Consider the following 17,236-nt stretch of genomic DNA (forward strand, 5'->3'; position numbering starts at 1 on the left):
AGGAAAAGGCTACCTGCTTGCATTGCTCAGGTAGCCATTTCGCGTCAGATAAGGACTGTCCAGAGTTTTCCCGCCAAGAAAGCATTAAGCTTGTCATGTCTCAAGACAACATTTCGTATATAGAGGCATCTGCGCGTTTCCCCCCAGTCCGTAGGTCATATGCTGAGATGACTAGGGAGTTGTTCTCAACTCCTACATTCTCTCCCCGTCCTCCCCATCCTACAAACTCATCTCGTCCCAATGTTACTCCTAAAAAATCATACCGGGAAACAATTATTCGTTCTCCTCGTCCCCGTGCCCCCTTACCGAAGGGCTACAATAAACAGGCACATGAATCAATTATTAACAACCCATCTTCCTCCCTACCCAATGGCTGTGCTCTTGGCAACAGCCAACCCGACTTTCCGCTATCCCAAGGAAAAATGTTAGAAGACCTTACCGCATTGCTCCTAAGCATCGTTGCTCCATGCAGCGAACTCCCATTACCGCCCAACGTTGCCCAAAACCTATCCCGTCTCTTTAATATTTTAAACAATGGCCCCAACAGTTCTACTTCAATGGAATTGTAAAAGCATCCGTTCCAAAAAACAAGACCTTATATCCTTAATTAACCTGCATAGTCCTGTCATAGTTGCCATCTCGGAGACATGGCTGAGGCCTGGAGCCCGATTTCGGGTCCCTGGTTTCTTCTGTTTGCGGGATGACAGGGATGACGGCTATGCAGGTAGTGCCTTATTCATTCGGCACAATCTCCCCTTTTCTTCAATTCCTATCCCCTCTCACAGTAATCAGATTAATGCTGTTGCTGTGAGAGCTGTAAATATTTCCTTCCTCTCTTTGTATATCCCTCACCCAACCCCCTCCCTGATTCCAGAAATTGAAAGTATCCTTTCCTCTCTCCCCAGTCCGACTGTGATTATGGGTGACTTTAACACCCACCACACTTTGTGGGGGTGTTATAACTGTGATGGGTTCGCTCCGTCGTTGGTTGACATTTTTGAGGATATGAACCTTTGTATCCTGAATGATGGCTCCCCGACTCGCAGAGTTTACCCCAATCAGAACCCAAAATCTGCAGTAGATCTATCTCTTTCTTCAACTTCTCTTGCATCTCAGCTATCCTGGCAAACTCTTCCTAGTACCTATGGTAGCGACCACTTCCCTATCATCCTAACTATGAATAATAGAACAATTCCTTCCCCCAACCCTAACCCCTTGTTAAAATATAAATTGCACAAAGCAGATTGGTCCCGCTATGCTCAAACCGTGGATGACCTGATGGACTCTCTACCTGATCTTCCGTGTGATGGTGACCTCTTGATTTACTATGATCACTTCGTCAAATCTCTTATTTCTTCGGCCGACTCCAATATTCCCCGTAAAAATCCTTCTGTCTCAAATCATTTGCCTTCCCCTCCCTGGTGGGATGAGGAATGCAAAGATTTGTTCAAGCAGAGAGTGGCAGCAGAGAAAGAGTACTCAGCTCATATGACAGAAGAAAATTTTATTAAATATAAGCGTATTGATGCCAAAACAAAAAGAATGGTTTCAAAAAAGAAAAAGTTTGGCTGGACTAAGTTCTGCGAATCACTTAACCCTAGATCTCCCTCTTCGATTGTTTGGTTAAACATAAGAAGATTCCGCAGAACCCTTAACTACTCCGATCCAAGCTCCAACGATCCCTCTGAATGGCTTAGTACTTTTGCTGACAAACTTGCTCCTCCGTCTGTTCCCCATCAGGACGAATTCCCTGTTTTTACACCAGCACCCATTATGGGCGAAATGGATGCCCCCTTTTCCTTTTCAGAGCTTCAGATTGCTCTCGGTGGGCTAAAAGACTCAACCCCAGGGGAAGATGGTGTGCCCTACTCTTTTTTGGTAAATTTAAATGAGAACTCTAAACATCGCTATCTAAATTTAATTAACGGTTTTTTTGAAAAAGGAATAATCCCAGATTCCTGGAAGTCCCAAATAGTGATCCCACTTCTTAAGCCTGGGAAAAAAGCTTCAGACCCTAATTCATACAGGCCTATTGCACTGTCGTCCACATTAGCGAAGGTTACGGAGGTCCTCCTTAAAAACCGATTGGAATGGATAATGGAAAGCAGAGGAATACTGGCCCCTTCGCAGTTTGGTTTCCGCAAGGGTCTCAGTACAGCAGACAGCCTCAGTATACTCACTACAGACATTCGAACTGCCTTTGGTAAGGGTGAATACCTTGTGGGTGTCTTTCTCGATGTAGCTTCTGCATATGATAATGTACTTCTTCCGTTGCTCAGGCAAAAGCTGCACCAGCTGAGTGTACCGCCGAGGATATCACATTTCATATGTAACCTGCTTGCTGGCAGGTCAGTTGTGGTAAAACACCAGTCATCCACTCTCCCCCCCAGACTAGTCTGGAAAGGTCTTCCCCAAGGCTCTGTTCTCAGTCCTCTGCTATACAGCATATATACCCAAGATCTAGAAATGTCTGTAAATAATTTTTGTAACATCTTGCAGTATGCTGACGATATCGTCCTCTATCATAGCTCAGGCTCTGTAGAGGAAATATCCCAATGTCTTAACTCTGCTTTGTATTATCTAGGGCAGTGGCTCTCTGACCACGGCCTATCTTTGTCAGTGGCTAAATGCCAAGCAGTCGTGTTTACGAGGAAGCGATCTATCCCTAACTTTAACTTTTATTATGAGGGTCAACTCATCAACTTGGTAGATAAGGCAAAGTTCCTTGGAGTTATTCTCGATTACAGACTGAACGGATTGGCTCATACCGAATATATAATTAATAAATGTGAAAAGGGCATCAATGTTCTACGTGCGGTGGCGGGAGTTTGGTGGGGTGCTCATCCCTACTCCCTCAAACTCTTATATAATGCTTTGGTTCGTAGCCACATTGATTACTGCTCATTTGTATTAGACCCCTTAAATAAAACTGTGTCTGAGAAGTTGAATAAAATTCAGTACCGTTGCCTCAGAATCATTCTGGGTGCAATGAAGTCTTCCCCCACTAACGCTCTACAGGTTGAATGTGTTGATCCTCCTTTACATCTCCGACGGCAATACCTATGTGACCGCTTTGTCAGCAAAATGTTACAGCTTTCCTCTCACCCATTGTGGACCAAATTGGACCAGTTATCACAAGTCCTTAGCACACGCAATCCTTCCTCCTACCTATTGGATAGTTTCCGTAAGTTTACCAATCTCCCTCATCCCTTGTTATCTTTATCAAAAAATCCTCTATTCTCCACATCATATGAAGCCCTGGTATTCAATCCCTCTGTGGTTACTGATCTTGGTTTGGTCAAAGGTGCCCCTGATACTAACTCAAAATTTCAAAGCTTAGTTCATCAAAATTGGTCAAATCATCTTCTTATCTACACCGATGCTTCAAAAATGTCCACAGAAAGTTGTGTCGGTGCAGCCTGCTGGGTGCCCAGGTTTAAAATAACTCTACAATTCCAATGCCCTCCTGAGTCTTCGGTGTTTACAGGAGAGGCCACTGCCTTATTAGAAGCAATCCTGTTTACCCGCTCCCATAACATGAAACAAACTGTTATTTTTACTGACTCTCTTAGTTGCTTGTTATCCATTAAGGAAAACCCATTCAGGAGTAAATCAAGATTTCCCATTATTCTACAGATTAGGGAAGCTCTGTTCTCCTGTCATCAAAATGGAATAGCTTTAACACTTGTCTGGATTCCAGGTCACTCTGGCATTGCAGGCAACGAAACGGCTGACTCTTGCGCTAAATCTGCTGTACAAACGGGTTCCCATGAACATTTTAAAACCATTTCCCAAGATCTGAGCGCATTATCTAAAACATATCTGGACAAGTCCTGGAACACATACTGGAATGAATCAAAATCGGTTAAAGGTAAATTCTATGCCTCAGTTCAACCGGATATTCCAAGGCGCCCATGGTTCTTCTCCCATAGATACGCAGACAGGTGGGTTACCTCCACAATATGTCGCTTACGCCTTGGTCATTCCTGCACACCTGTCCATCTGCACAAGATCAGAGTTAGAGATCACTCCCTGTGTGAATGTGGCTTAGACGAAGGTACTATTTCCCATATATTCTTTTCTTGTCCTAAACTTCTTCACCCCCTCTATGATGTCCTTCCTCCAAAATTTCCCCGTCCAGTAAATGTTGAGTGTTTGTTAATGTCTGTTTTTAGTCCTTACTGTAAATTCTTATGTAAATATGTCAAATATAATAATATTAAGCTGTAAATATTTATGTAATATAGTGTGTATTTTGTGTACCTAATAATTGTGTTGTTCCAGGCCTGAAACTAACCCTATACAATAATATATTATTCTTTGAAAAAACCTGCTACTTATAAATTATCCAAATTAATAGATAGTCTTCTTCCCAGCTATCACCAACCATTCGTATCGTGTCTCTTCAATTCCACACGACATTGGCGAAGTAAATTGCGCCCGCTTGGTGCAGCCGCGCGCCATTAAAAAAAAAAAAAAAAAAAAAAAAGGTATGCACCAAATCATTTGTTTGTTTATATACAGGTCTGTCTGTGTGGACAGGTATTGAGTCTAATTTCTTTCAAGGTATTTGTTTGACAGACTAACAGACATGCACTGTTTGTTTGCTTGTGTGTTCGTGTGTGTCTGTGTATCTCACCCGGCAGGTGTCGAGTCGTTTCCGCGGCGGGTCGGAGGGCGGCGCGGGCGCGGGCGGGCGCGGCTCGTCGTCGCGCGCAGGCCTTCGTCTCTTGCGCTCCAGTAGTAGGAAGTAGATTACTTTTTCTGTGTTATGACTGGAAATAATGACAATCATCTTATTGCTGTCCGTCCACCTAGTGCAGACGAGTTGCTGGATTCAGGCGGCGCAAGACCATGGCGTGTGGAAGTCCCTACAAGAGACCTATGTCCAGCAGTGGACGTGTATCAGCTGAGAATGATGATGATCTTATTGTTAGGGGTCCGTATCTCCAGATAAAAAAGGAACCCTTATAGGTACACTTTGTTGTCTGTCCGTCTATCCTGCCTGTTAAGATTGGTCAAGGAAATCATGTAGGGTACTTCCAGTTGATCTAGTTTCTAGAATCATTAAATTTGGCAAGTAGCAATGTTTTATAGCACAAGTAAAGGGAAAATTCGAAAACCTTGAATTTAGGGCTTTAGGAAGGTCTCGGCTGGCGTCTGGTCCTTTTAAAATCACTCCAGAAGTCCTCATTTTCACCTAGTCCTATCAATTCCTTTTAACAAAAGAATAAGTGCTTGCGACGCTTGCATGAGGAGGCAGTGGATGAGGAAGGCGGAGGACCGTGTTTGGTGGTGCGGTCTTGGAAAGGCTTATGTCCAGCAGTGGACACATACAGGCTGAGGGAATGCTTGCATTATTGTCCGAGAAATACTCACTGAGGACTCAACAGGTCCTGTATAAGCTTGTCTCGTTGCTTGAAGCAGCCCAGACTGCATATGGCTTGCAGGACATCAGGGTCAATAGCTTCGGCTGAGGGGAGGACTCGGGTTTGCACCACTTCCATCATGGGTAGTTCCTGCTCCAGCTCCCCTCTACCACCCGCAGTCACCCAGGGGTGGCGAGTGATTTCTGCTAACTGTAATGATTAGTAAGACAAGAATCACACAGGATAGAAACTATGACAGCTCTAGCGCACTAACAATTCTGTTGTTAATCCAAGGTTTCTACAGGATTTAAAAGAAATCAAACTTGTAAGCTGGTTTTTACTTTTCATACAGTGTGTCTAATAAATCATATAACATGACAAATGCAGGTATTTAGTCATGATCAACCCATCGCCGGCTCACTACAGAGCACAGGTCTCCTGTCAGAGTGACAAGGGTTTTGGCCATAGTCTACCACGCTGGCCATGTGCGGATTGGTAGACTTCACAGACCTTGAAGAACTTTATGGAGAACTCCCAGGTACAGGTATCCAGTACCAAATAGTTAATATTCATCAGACTGAATGCTCCATCAACACACAGCTCAAACTACTGGACAGATCAGTACAGTACATATAGCTATTATGACAGAGACATCTGCTAAGAAAAGATTTTTGAAAATTCATCACTCAAGGGGGTAAAATAGTGGTTGAAAAATTTATTAGTACTTACAGACATTCTCTTTTCAGGGTTAACTTCAATCATGCCTCGTAACAGCTGCTGGCAGTCTGGTGGCACGAAATGAGGCACGTGGAACACCCCTCGCTTTACCTGCAACATTTCATGCACACACTTTAGTTTTTAATGTATAAAAGGAAAAGGTGACCAACTGCCTGACTGACTGACTGATTTATCAACTCACTGCTCAAACTACTGGACAGATCGGGCTGAAATTTGGCATGCAGATAGCTATTATGACGTAGACATCCGCTAAGAAAGGATTTTTGAAAATTCTACCACTAAGGGGGTGGAATAGGGGTTTGAAATTTGTGTAGTCCACACAGACGAAGTCGCGAGCATAAGCTAGTTTTCAATAAATAATTAATTAATTAATACTTAAATACTTCAAATTCAATCAAATAAATAAAACTAGAGAATCGTGTTCTGATTTTATAATAGCTCCTTTTTTTACCCTGTTTTGATTAGTAGGTAACCAAAATCCAAAACATTTTTAAAATCCTTACCAGTCTGTCTGTTTGTTCAGATTCCAGGCTAATCAGATATTTCACCCCAGTGAAGCCGGGGCTATTTATGTAATTAAAACTACAGTAAGTAATATAATATAACGTTGTTGTTTGATTATACTTATCAATATGGTATACCTTTTCGAGTAGTTGCCTCAAGTTATCATCGTCGAAAGGTAGAGCGCCAACAAGAAGCGCGTAAAGAATAACGCCGCATGACCAAACATCGGCACGCCGTCCATCATATTTTTCACCCTGAAGATCACAAAAAAGAACTACACTTCACTAAGAATTCACAACAATATTTATGTTTATTTATAATTTGCAATCAACATTTGAATTTTGATTGACAGATGACACTACGACGGAAGTCGGAAGTGATCGGAATAATGTCAAAATAGCGTTTTGTTCAATGGAATAATACCAAAATGTGTTTTTATGATAAAACAATATTTTATGTCAGCTATTTTAGAATTTCGTTCTTATTTAATAACTTATTTTATTAAGGATTGATTGTACTCTTTATTTTATTTTTGAAATAACTGTACGCTATTTTTCAATGTTGCTATGTAAAAAAAAACCCTCAAAAAAATCATTATTTTGATGTAGTATCATGATTATTTTGAAAACTAGAATCGGCTCTTTTCTCGCATGCCATCAATTTCCAACAGAACAGTAACAGAAATTGATTGAAAGTTTCATACTGGTTCTATAAAAATTTACCCTTACACAAATAATTAAATAAAGAAACTAAATCAAAAAAAATTTATGTAGGTATGTATAGTCCACGACAGGTCGAGATGGCGATCGGGGAATTAGGCGGGGAGCGACCCCACACATGCCAGCACCGGGATAGTGCGTGGGCTGTGCGGGTGTGCGGGGTGTTCCCTCCATTCGAATGCCATTTCAACCTGTCGCTTACTAAAGGTAGTTCATGGAGGTAGTTGGTGGATCATGGTGGCTTTGGGCTATATAAGCCACCATTATCCAATTAAACATCCAAACAAATGTTACTCTCAGTGTTGGGTACAATACGCATTTAAACTTTCAGCTTTTATAAAATGAGGAAGGTCTGGCACGCCCTGGCCTTTAGGCCATTTCGTTAGCCAGACTAATAATACGATTAGGAGGGAAAATAAAAATATGATATGGCAACATTATTTATGCCAACCCTGTTTCTTGACATCAAATTATCCGACTAATTTAAAATGATTCCCAATGATAACCGTTTTTATGCCAGTTGAAATAGCGCCATACAACTTACAATTACAAAGAGAGAGATAAGAAATCAAGATTAAATAATAAAATGTTAACATTTATTTTTAAGCTTTTGCTGTTGACAGTTGACACGAGCGACCGTTGCTTTGATTTTATGGAACCGTTGATTGTGGTTATTAGGGTTGAAATATTTTTACGATTAACACAGAGTACATTGAATATAAGGGTAACGATTAATTAGTTACGTGTTGAATAGTTAATAGTAAATTGTGTAAAAATGAAGCCAGCTAAATCGAAACAAAGACTGAACGACGGACTGCGGACACCGGCTAGAAGTAAGCAAAACTTGTTTCAGGGTGAAAAAGACCCCGTCCAAGTGTACTGCCGTTTGCGACCCATGCCAAGAGATACTGATGTTTCTTGTATCAAAATATTATCACCGACTACGATCCTTTTGTCACCACCTGCGACAGCCGTGAGTTACAGAAATGAAGTCGCCAAAGTAATGAAATACACTTTTAGAGAAGTGTTCCCGCCAGAGACTAACCAACAAGAAGTTTTCGACAAAGTCGCCCTTCCCTTGGTCGAAGGACTCGTTAAAGGTAAAAATGGTCTTTTGTTTGCTTACGGAGTGACTGGCAGCGGAAAAACGTTCACTATGACGGGTGAACCTCAAAACTGTGGCATATTGCCGCGATGTTTGAACATTTTATTCAAAACGATAAACGAACTGCAAGCTCACAAGTACGTATTTAAACCAGACAAAATGAACATGTTCGACGTTCAAACAGAAGCTGAGGCTATGCTGGAGAGGCAGCAAGAACTGCACAAATTCAAAAGTAACAGAAAAAACAATTCCAATCCTAATTTGGCCATGTCAGAATCAGAGGTAACTAAAGTTGAGGGACTCGTTGAAGATAATCAATATGCAGTGTTTGTAACTTACATAGAAGTTTATAACAACAGTGTTTTTGATCTGCTGGAAGACAGCCCGCCTATATCTAAAAATTTAACTGTCAAACTTATTCGAGAAGATGCAGCAAATAAAATGTATGTACACGGAGTTACAGAAATAGAGATAAAATCAGCCGAGGAAGCATTCGATGCATTTTATTTGGGCTTAAAAAGAAAAAGAATGGCTCACACAACTCTTAATGCAGAATCGAGTAGAAGCCATTCTGTTTTCACAATCAGACTGGTTCAGGCACCGGTGGATGAGGTGGGAGAGGCTGTGATACAGAATAAGGAGTTCCTCACCATTAGCCAGCTCAGTCTCGTCGATTTAGCTGGAAGCGAACGAACTAATAGGACTAAAAATACTGGTCAGAGATTACGAGAAGCTGGAAACATTAACAAGTCATTGATGACACTAAGATCTTGCCTAGAAGTTCTGCGTGATAACCAGATCAATGGTACAAAGAATATGGTGCCATATAGAGAGTCTAAAATCACACATTTGTTTAAAAATTACTTTGAAGGCCATGGCCAGGTCCGTATGGTCGTGTGTGCTAATCCAAGGGCAGAAGATTATGATGAGACAGTCCAAGTTATGAGATTCGCCGAGATGGCATCTGAAGTGGAGGTTACAAAGGCTCAAATCAATAACGCTGTATCTTCGTTAGGCTTAATGACAGGTCGTCGTAAAGCCAATAGACTATTTACGGCAGCTAGGGATAATATTAATCGCCCTGAAGCTAAAGATCTAGAAATGGACTTAGGGCTTGTGTATAGCCTCGGACCGGACTTCCCTAGCTTAGAGTTAAAAAGTCCACAGGCTTCTCACATAATTAAAGAATTAATAGCGCATTTGGAGATGCGGATAAGTCGTAGAGAAACACTGAAAAGAAGCAAAGCTTTAAAAGATGAGAAGCTCAGATCTATGCTACTGGATATGGAAAAGGAATCGATGGATGTTAAAAGCGAGAATGTATCTTTACGCGGCCAGTTAGCAGCGGCTAACCGTCGTATAAAAGCTTTAGAAGAACGCATAACAACGACAGAAAACGCTTCCCTTTCCTATCAAAGAAAGTTAACCGAAATGACCGAGTACACCTCGGCTCTCAAACGAGATTTGCAAGAGAAGGAATTGCTTCTCAGCCAAAACAAATTGGACAAGGAGAAGCAAAAGAAGATTCTGGAACGGAAATACCATCACAAAATTGCAGCAGAGCATGAGAAAGCCAAAGAGATTAATTCGGAAAACCGGAATCTACAAACTGAGATTGAGGAGAAAGAAAATCGTTTGAGAATCATTGCACAGGCTTTGAATGGTGGTAGAGGTGATAATGTTAATGATATAAAGAAGAGTGAGACGGCAGCTCAGACTGTACGTGATTTTACGCCTGGATCCACGCCTAGAGCGTTGCCTGCTCATCTTTTAACCCCCTTCAATTCCATACCACATACAAGAGAATCCCGTGATACGCCAGCGACGTCGCGTCGTGGCGTAGCCGTAGCCAACCCTCGTCATAAACGATCCCTCTCAGCTGACGGCAAAGTATGGGTCGAACATGCCCCAAGCAATATTGTCCCAATGGGCACTGTCATGAAACCAAACATAGCCAACAGCAAATTCGTCAACAAACTCACCAATGTCAAGGATATAGTCAACTCAAAAAAATCTAAATACTGTCTTGTAACCCAACAACAAGACACAGATGGAGAATTAGAAACTACAGTACACAAAGGGGATATAGTCCCGACTTGTGGTGGTGGTGCCCAGGTTATATTCAGTGATGTGGAGATGCTGAAGCAGTTTTCTCCGACAAGAGATCACAATTCATCCCGGAGAACATCTACTACTTGTGCGAGGCATTCAGGGAAACGGCGCGACACCGGCTGTTCTCCACCGCAAACTCCATCAAATACAAGTAAGAAACAAAAGGTTGATGATGATTAAGATGTATTTTACATATCCTTGAGAATTACATAATGTTATAACTTAAAGCATTGTATGTATTAGTCCAGGGCTAAATCTAACAGAATAAAGCTTGCGTAATATTTAATGAAAATCCTAGTTTTTAGAATATAGTTTTGTCTATACATTGATTTTCTCCTTTTAAAATGTTTGCTTTCAAAAGGGAGAACTCTACCAGTAGAACTTCTACCAAAACCTGGAAAGTTCTACCTTTTGAAAGGAAACTCTTCTGGAAGAAGAAAATCAAACAAAACTTCAGGAAATTTCTCTAAGTATATTGTTGTGTGTGAGAAAAACAGATTCCTTTGTCCAGAGTCCTTTATTTTACAGTTTTTGTTCTTTAATTAAGTGATGAGTAAATCGCTATTCATTTATTATTAAAGAAGTTTTTTTTCTTATTTTTAGACGCCAAGATGCACGAGGGAGGCTCTTCACACGAAATGAGAATTTCTAGTAACATGCCATACTTGTACTCTTTCGCGTAAGTCACTGTTACCCTGCTCAGAACTTCTTACGTAATAAATGAATAGCCCGATTTTGATGTAACCATTATAACTTAATAATTTTGCAAATGTGATTAGAACATTTCTGTATTTTGCAATCTTATTAAGTACATGTTTTTTATGTTATCCTCTGACAATCACTACTGTTCTTAGATTGGCACCTTCTAGTTATCTAATATTGAAAAAATGATTTTGTAGCTAGTAGCTATACTAGCTACCTACCTATCAAAATTCAGCCAGTTGACTTATGAGCTTTTTGAATATTATATACTACTCAGGCGGCGCAAGACTGTGGCTTGTGGAAGTCCCTACAAGAGACCTATGTCCAGCTGTGGACGTCTATCGGTTGATGGTGATGATGATGATCACATTGTATATGCCAGCCCTAAACTCGTTACTAAACTAAAAACTAGTTACTTATGAAGCTCTTGAGATGTTCCAGTATTGGGCCTATAGAATAATTTATTATGAAGTTCTCACCAACTTATTACTTCAAATTATCGTCAAGTTTTCGACTCGCCCGCGACGGAAACGCAGATTTAGGCATCCTGTATTTAACTTGTTAACATCTCACAGTGTTTCATTTGACCAAAAAAATTTCCCTCTTCTGTTTTCAGTATTAATCGATTAAGGGATGCATTTTAAATGCACGAGTAGAACACCCACGTGTCAATTTCAAATACTTTTTTTTATAAAAAATATTGAAATTTGAGTGATATTTTCATGAAAAAAATTTAAAAATATTCTTGAAACTTAACTATCCAAGATATTTATTTCAGATAATTATAGGCTGATGAAACATCATTGGGCGCATTTTTTTCAATAACTAATTTCGGAAAATTACCTCTGGATACCGAGTAATTTATTTTTTTCAGATTTTCGTTTTTATTTTTTTTTTCCTTAAAAACTCAAAAGTGGGACTTGTGACTAGCACTGTAAGATAGCTCTTAATAAGGCCTATCACTGATAAAAAAACCAAGTTCCACTATTGCGGCCCTTGGGAGGAATATATCATTTTATTCTAAGGTCAAATAATACTACATAGGGTTGTCGCTAAAGGTTAACTTCTTTTTGTATGAATAAATATTGATATGAATAAATAAGTTGTCGAGAAATAACGGACAGTCTTCATCATCATACGATGGATCATCATCATCATCATCATTGATAATATAAGTAGGTAAAATTAAATTTTTTCTTCAGATATTCTAGAGGAAACTTGTGATGTTTGAAATTTAACATTAATTTGTAGGTTGAAAATGCTATCTCTACCTCAACTGACGTTACTGGACCTCTATATGCACAGTTTAACCGGTGATGTTGTAAATGCGTTAAGTTACTTTATTCCTTCAAGACCTGGACCTTTTTATATGGAACAGCATTTAATTTGCCACGGACCTTTTCCGATATAATATGATACTGAAATATGCACTATCAATGAAAAAGCACTAAAATATGCAATAACGCTATGAAAATAGCTTTATATGCATTTGCATATGCAAACATGCAAATGCATATATTTCGATGTTTAGTAGTTAGGTTCTAAATGAGATAAAATATTGTAATATTGGAAAAATATAGTCCAAAAATAAAGCGAGTAAAGGTCAAATAGAGTGACAACCCTAACACAATTTTTTGAAGTGTAATTACTCCCAAAGGCCGCAATAGTGGAACGTGGGTTTTTATCAGTGATAGGCCTTATTAAGAGCTATCTTTTAGTGCTAGTCACAAGTCCCACTTTTGAGTTTTTAAGGAGAAAAAAAATGAAAACGAAAATCTGAAAAAAATTAATTACTCGGTATCCAGAGGTGATTTTCCAAAATTAAAAAGTGGACAACATGCGCCTAAAGATGTTTCATCAGCCTAAAATCATCGGAAATAAATATCTTGGATAGTTAAGTTTCAGGAATATTTTTAATTTTTTTTCATGAAAAGGTCACTCAAACTTTAACATTTTTTATAAAAAAAAATATTTGAAATTGACACGTGGGTGTTCTACTCGTGCATTTAAAATGCATCCCTTAATCGATTAATACTGAAAACAGAAGAGGGAAATTTTTTTGGTCAAATGAAACACTGTGCATCTTTTCAATTTAAATTGGTTGAGATCCTTCCGATGACTTTTTTCTTGTTTAACCGTTATGTCAAAGCCCCGTGTTTTTGAATATTTTGTCATAAAAATTACTTAGTATTATTTTATCATAAGCTGTGACATAATACTTATTAATAACTAATATCATACCTCATAAACAAAGCTGTTAATTGTATACCTATAGATGTAATGTTATAAAAGTTTTGTTAAATAACACATCCACTTTGTTAGACATTAAAACATAAATTGTAAGATAAAATTTATGTAAAATGTTATATTTTAAGCTTGGACATGTTATACATCATGTTTTATAACATGCCAAGTTAAATAGTTACATTTTGCTACAAATAAGGTTGCCATGTTCAAGTTTGAAAAAACAGGACAAAATCGACAATGCATTCTGCCTTCCTTTTAAAACTAGTACCTATATAGGAATCCTTCTCATTCTTAGAAGAGACCCGTGCTCTGTAGTGAGCCGCCGATGGGTTGATCATGATGATGATGATGATGATGATGATGATGATGATGGCCTATATAGTGCTTTTAATATTTTTATAAAGATTTAACAAAGTAATTTTTATTTTGCTATGACTGTATAATTTATGTTAGATTTTTTTAATAAAAAAATATAACCATAGTGAAGAGGTATAAAATAGAATGGCATTTACTTTAGGCTAGAGTTTGTACTTGTATGATAAAACGTCTTTACTCACGATAGTTTAAACGCTGAAATAAGTTAGAGTTTGTCTCATTTTTTAATTAGTTTCTTTCCGAAATTACCTACTCTAATTCTATAAACTAACAATTGGTTAAAGCTCAAAGCTCAATATTTTTATGGATACCTACTCTTTTCATTAATACTTGTCTGTGATTTTACCTAAAAATTAAAGTTTTTTACGTTCTTTTGTACAATGGTGTAGGTACTTAATAACACCCATGAAAATAGGTGTAAAAACGTTTCTTAAGGCAATAATTTCTCTCCCTTAGTGCAAAAATATTCTCGATATTTGTTGACATTAAAATATTCTTTTGGGTAGTAATATTAAATGCCATATTATGTTTATATTTTGTGTCATTATGTTAATATTTTGTGTCAGTGTAAAATATTAAATATTTTATTACGTAATAGAAGTCGAATCTCAAAAGTACAAATGTTTTACACAGCTTCTGTAGTTAATATTAATAAACGTTTATTTAAGTTCATTATTTAGTTATTTAATAAAAATGGTACTTAAATAATTTAGATAGTTTAATCTTTACCTCGTATGTGTATGAATAAAATAAAGTCGATTTTTTTGTTAAGTATATACTTCTTATTTTCTTGTACTTTGTAACTTTGATTAGTTTTGGAAGTGTATTAAATACCTTTCTGGTATGTAAAAATGTTTTATTTTTGTTCCTATTGACTTAAAATTGTAAGTAAAAATAGAAAAAATATCGCCAATGTGGTTGTATACAGACTTAACTTCTCGTTAATTGTAGCTAATTCTGTACAGTCTCTAAAATATAGATTGCACATATAAGTACATTTCACTCAGCCTGATCATGAAGTCGAGCGCCGCGCAGGTAGCAGAAATATGACAGCTGACGTGAAAATCAAGGAATTCTACGTCGTTGTCACACTCGCAACCCGCAGCCTACCCAAAATAAAGTATTTTGATCAGAAGTGTAATCACTTCTGATCAAAATACTTTATTTTCCGGACGTTTTTGGCCCACTGTTTACAAAGAACTCATTTCCAAACAAAACTGACCAAATCTGTACTGAAAGTTCAAAGTTCATGATTTCGATCACTGAATACAAACTTGAACTTATTTCTAAACAAAACGGACTAAAACTGTAATTGAGTCCAAAATTCGTGTTTTATCAAACGGTATGATTACAGGAAAGTTTCAGCATCTTTCATTCTGTTTTTTGCTCCTGTAAAATTTTATGTTGTGCACTGTTTATAGTCGACGCATTTTAACCTGAGTTCTTCGCTCTGGGCTGGTTTCCGCACTTAAACGTTTCCGTCTGTTGTGCGTGACGAGTTGACGAGTTATCTGTCTGTTTCGCTCGCACTTACCTAGGACCAGTAAGTGCGAGACAAACAGACAGATAACTCGACGACTCAGTTTAAAATGCGTCGACTATAGTTCGCCAGCTGCTCATTAATATTATTACCCGTATAACTTCTGGGCAGGCGTAATGCGGGCTCCCACAGGACGTCTCCAGCATAGAGCCAGCCGGCTGCAGCGAGGCCATGCCGAAATCCGCTATTTTGATGTTATTCCGCTCGTCTAGCAGCAAGTTTTCGGGTTTAAGATCGCGGTGGCTGCAAAAAACATTAATATTAGTTGGGAAGTACGTACTTCGTGTCCATTATAAAACTGTTTTACATAAATGTAGGGGAGACTGGGTACGGTTGTCTCACGGGTTGATTGTCATAGCGGCCATAACAGAAAACAACGAACGAATAATACTTATTTGATTTAAATATGTGTTTTTTAGGATTCCGTACCTCTAAAGGAAAAACGGAACCCTTATAGGATCACTTTATTGTCTGTCTGTCTGTCTGTCTGTCTGTCTGTCTGTCTGTCTGTCTGTCTGTCTGTCTGTCTGTCTGTCTGTCTGTCTGTCTGTCTGTCTGTCTGTCCGTCAAGAAACCTACAGGGTACTTCCCGTTGACCTAGAATCATGAAATTTGGCAGGTAGGTAGATCTTATAGCTGACATTTGGGGAAAAATCTGAAAACCGTGTATTTAGGGTTAGATCACACAAAAAAAATTAAATTGTGGTCATGAACTAATAATTAGTATTTTCAACTTTCGAAGTGAGTGACTATATCAAGTGGGGTATCATATGAAAGGTCTTCACCTGTACATTCTTAAACAGATTTTTATTTATTTTTATGCATCATAGTTTTTGAATTATCGTGCAAAATGTCGAAAAAATACGACTGTAGCACGGAACCCTCATTGCGCGAGCCTGACTCGCACTTGGCCGGTTTTTTAAACATCCTCTAGTTTATTTGCTATGTGACAACCTACCTCAGACACTGTGACAACCATCCCTGACACGGGGTTTAATTAGTTGGGGTTGGGAAGTACTAGTGGTATGTACTTATTTCGTATCCACTCTAGTTAATCTGCTATGAGACATCCATCCCTGACACGGGTTTGAAAGTCACACTTTTCTTTTATTTACAAAAAATGTAATAATTCCTCAACAGGATAATCTTATAGGATAACTAGAATAAATACACTATCCATTGAGATATAAAAGTCATTGCTAAGTCAAGCAAATGACTACCTACTAAAAACGCAAAAAAATGTGACAACCATACCTGGTCTCCCCTACCTATTCATTTTTATTTCTAGGAGTTGGCTAAAATGTAAGCTGTCTCGTTTTAACTTAATCTTAAGTCTGAGCAAAGTCAAAGTGCGCTCTATTGATCTCAGGTCTAAGACCAGAATTTACCATATGGAATGACTGTGGCAGAAGTCCAGCGCCGATATAATTTGCCTGAAGAATCTCCTCGCTTCCTTTGGAGTGAGCCGTCCCTTCTTCACTAAATAGTCGAAGAGTTCGCCTCCGCTTACGTGTTCCAGCACTAGATACCTGGGAAACAAGTACAATTTATTAGTTTCATCGTCATCATGAGCACAGATCTCCTCTCAGTAAGGGTTAGGCCAAATGCGTATTGGCAGACTTTACACAGCTTTGAGAACATTATGGAGAACTCTCAGGCATGCAGGTTTCCTGACGATGTTTTCCTTCACCATTAGAGCAAGTTATATGTATCGAATTATTTTTTTTACGCACATACCTCCGAAAAGTTACAGGTGCGTGCCCGGGATCGAACCCCGGCCTTCCGAATAGAAGGCGGACATCATAACCACTAGGCTATCACAGCT

The 17,236-nt window shown here is 38.8% G+C and overlaps 3 protein-coding genes across 8 annotated transcripts in view; 2 read left to right on the forward strand and 1 right to left on the reverse strand.

Annotated features, from left to right (window-relative positions):
• LOC117985573 (uncharacterized) overlaps positions 1 to 17,236 on the forward strand; it is a 240,469-nt gene that overhangs the window by 203,975 nt on the left and 19,258 nt on the right. The gene's annotated exons all lie outside the window — the stretch shown is intronic.
• Positions 1 to 17,236, reverse strand: part of sff (sugar-free frosting) — a 56,439-nt gene that overhangs the window by 24,204 nt on the left and 14,999 nt on the right. For all 3 annotated transcript variants that reach the window (XM_069501000.1, XM_069500999.1, XM_069500998.1), the window contains exons 5-10: positions 16,800 to 16,940; positions 15,504 to 15,654; positions 6,749 to 6,865; positions 6,099 to 6,197; positions 5,380 to 5,579; positions 4,640 to 4,775 (exon numbers count right to left, since the gene is read on the reverse strand). In XM_069501000.1, coding sequence (XP_069357101.1) covers positions 4,640 to 4,775; positions 5,380 to 5,579; positions 6,099 to 6,197; positions 6,749 to 6,865; positions 15,504 to 15,654; positions 16,800 to 16,940 — 844 coding nt within the window. The remainder of the gene's footprint in view (positions 1 to 4,639; positions 4,776 to 5,379; positions 5,580 to 6,098; positions 6,198 to 6,748; positions 6,866 to 15,503; positions 15,655 to 16,799; positions 16,941 to 17,236) is intronic.
• On the forward strand, positions 7,967 to 11,813 carry pav (kinesin family member pavarotti). The gene is made up of 2 exons (XM_069500545.1): positions 7,967 to 10,698; positions 11,151 to 11,813. The coding sequence occupies exons 1-2, from the start codon at positions 8,106 to 8,108 to the stop codon at positions 11,228 to 11,230; spliced, it is 2,673 nt and encodes an 890-aa protein (XP_069356646.1). The 5' UTR covers positions 7,967 to 8,105; the 3' UTR covers positions 11,231 to 11,813.

This window comes from Maniola hyperantus, chromosome 9, assembly GCF_902806685.2.
Source record: "Maniola hyperantus chromosome 9, iAphHyp1.2, whole genome shotgun sequence".
Classification (NCBI taxonomy): Eukaryota; Metazoa; Arthropoda; class Insecta; order Lepidoptera; family Nymphalidae; genus Maniola; species Maniola hyperantus.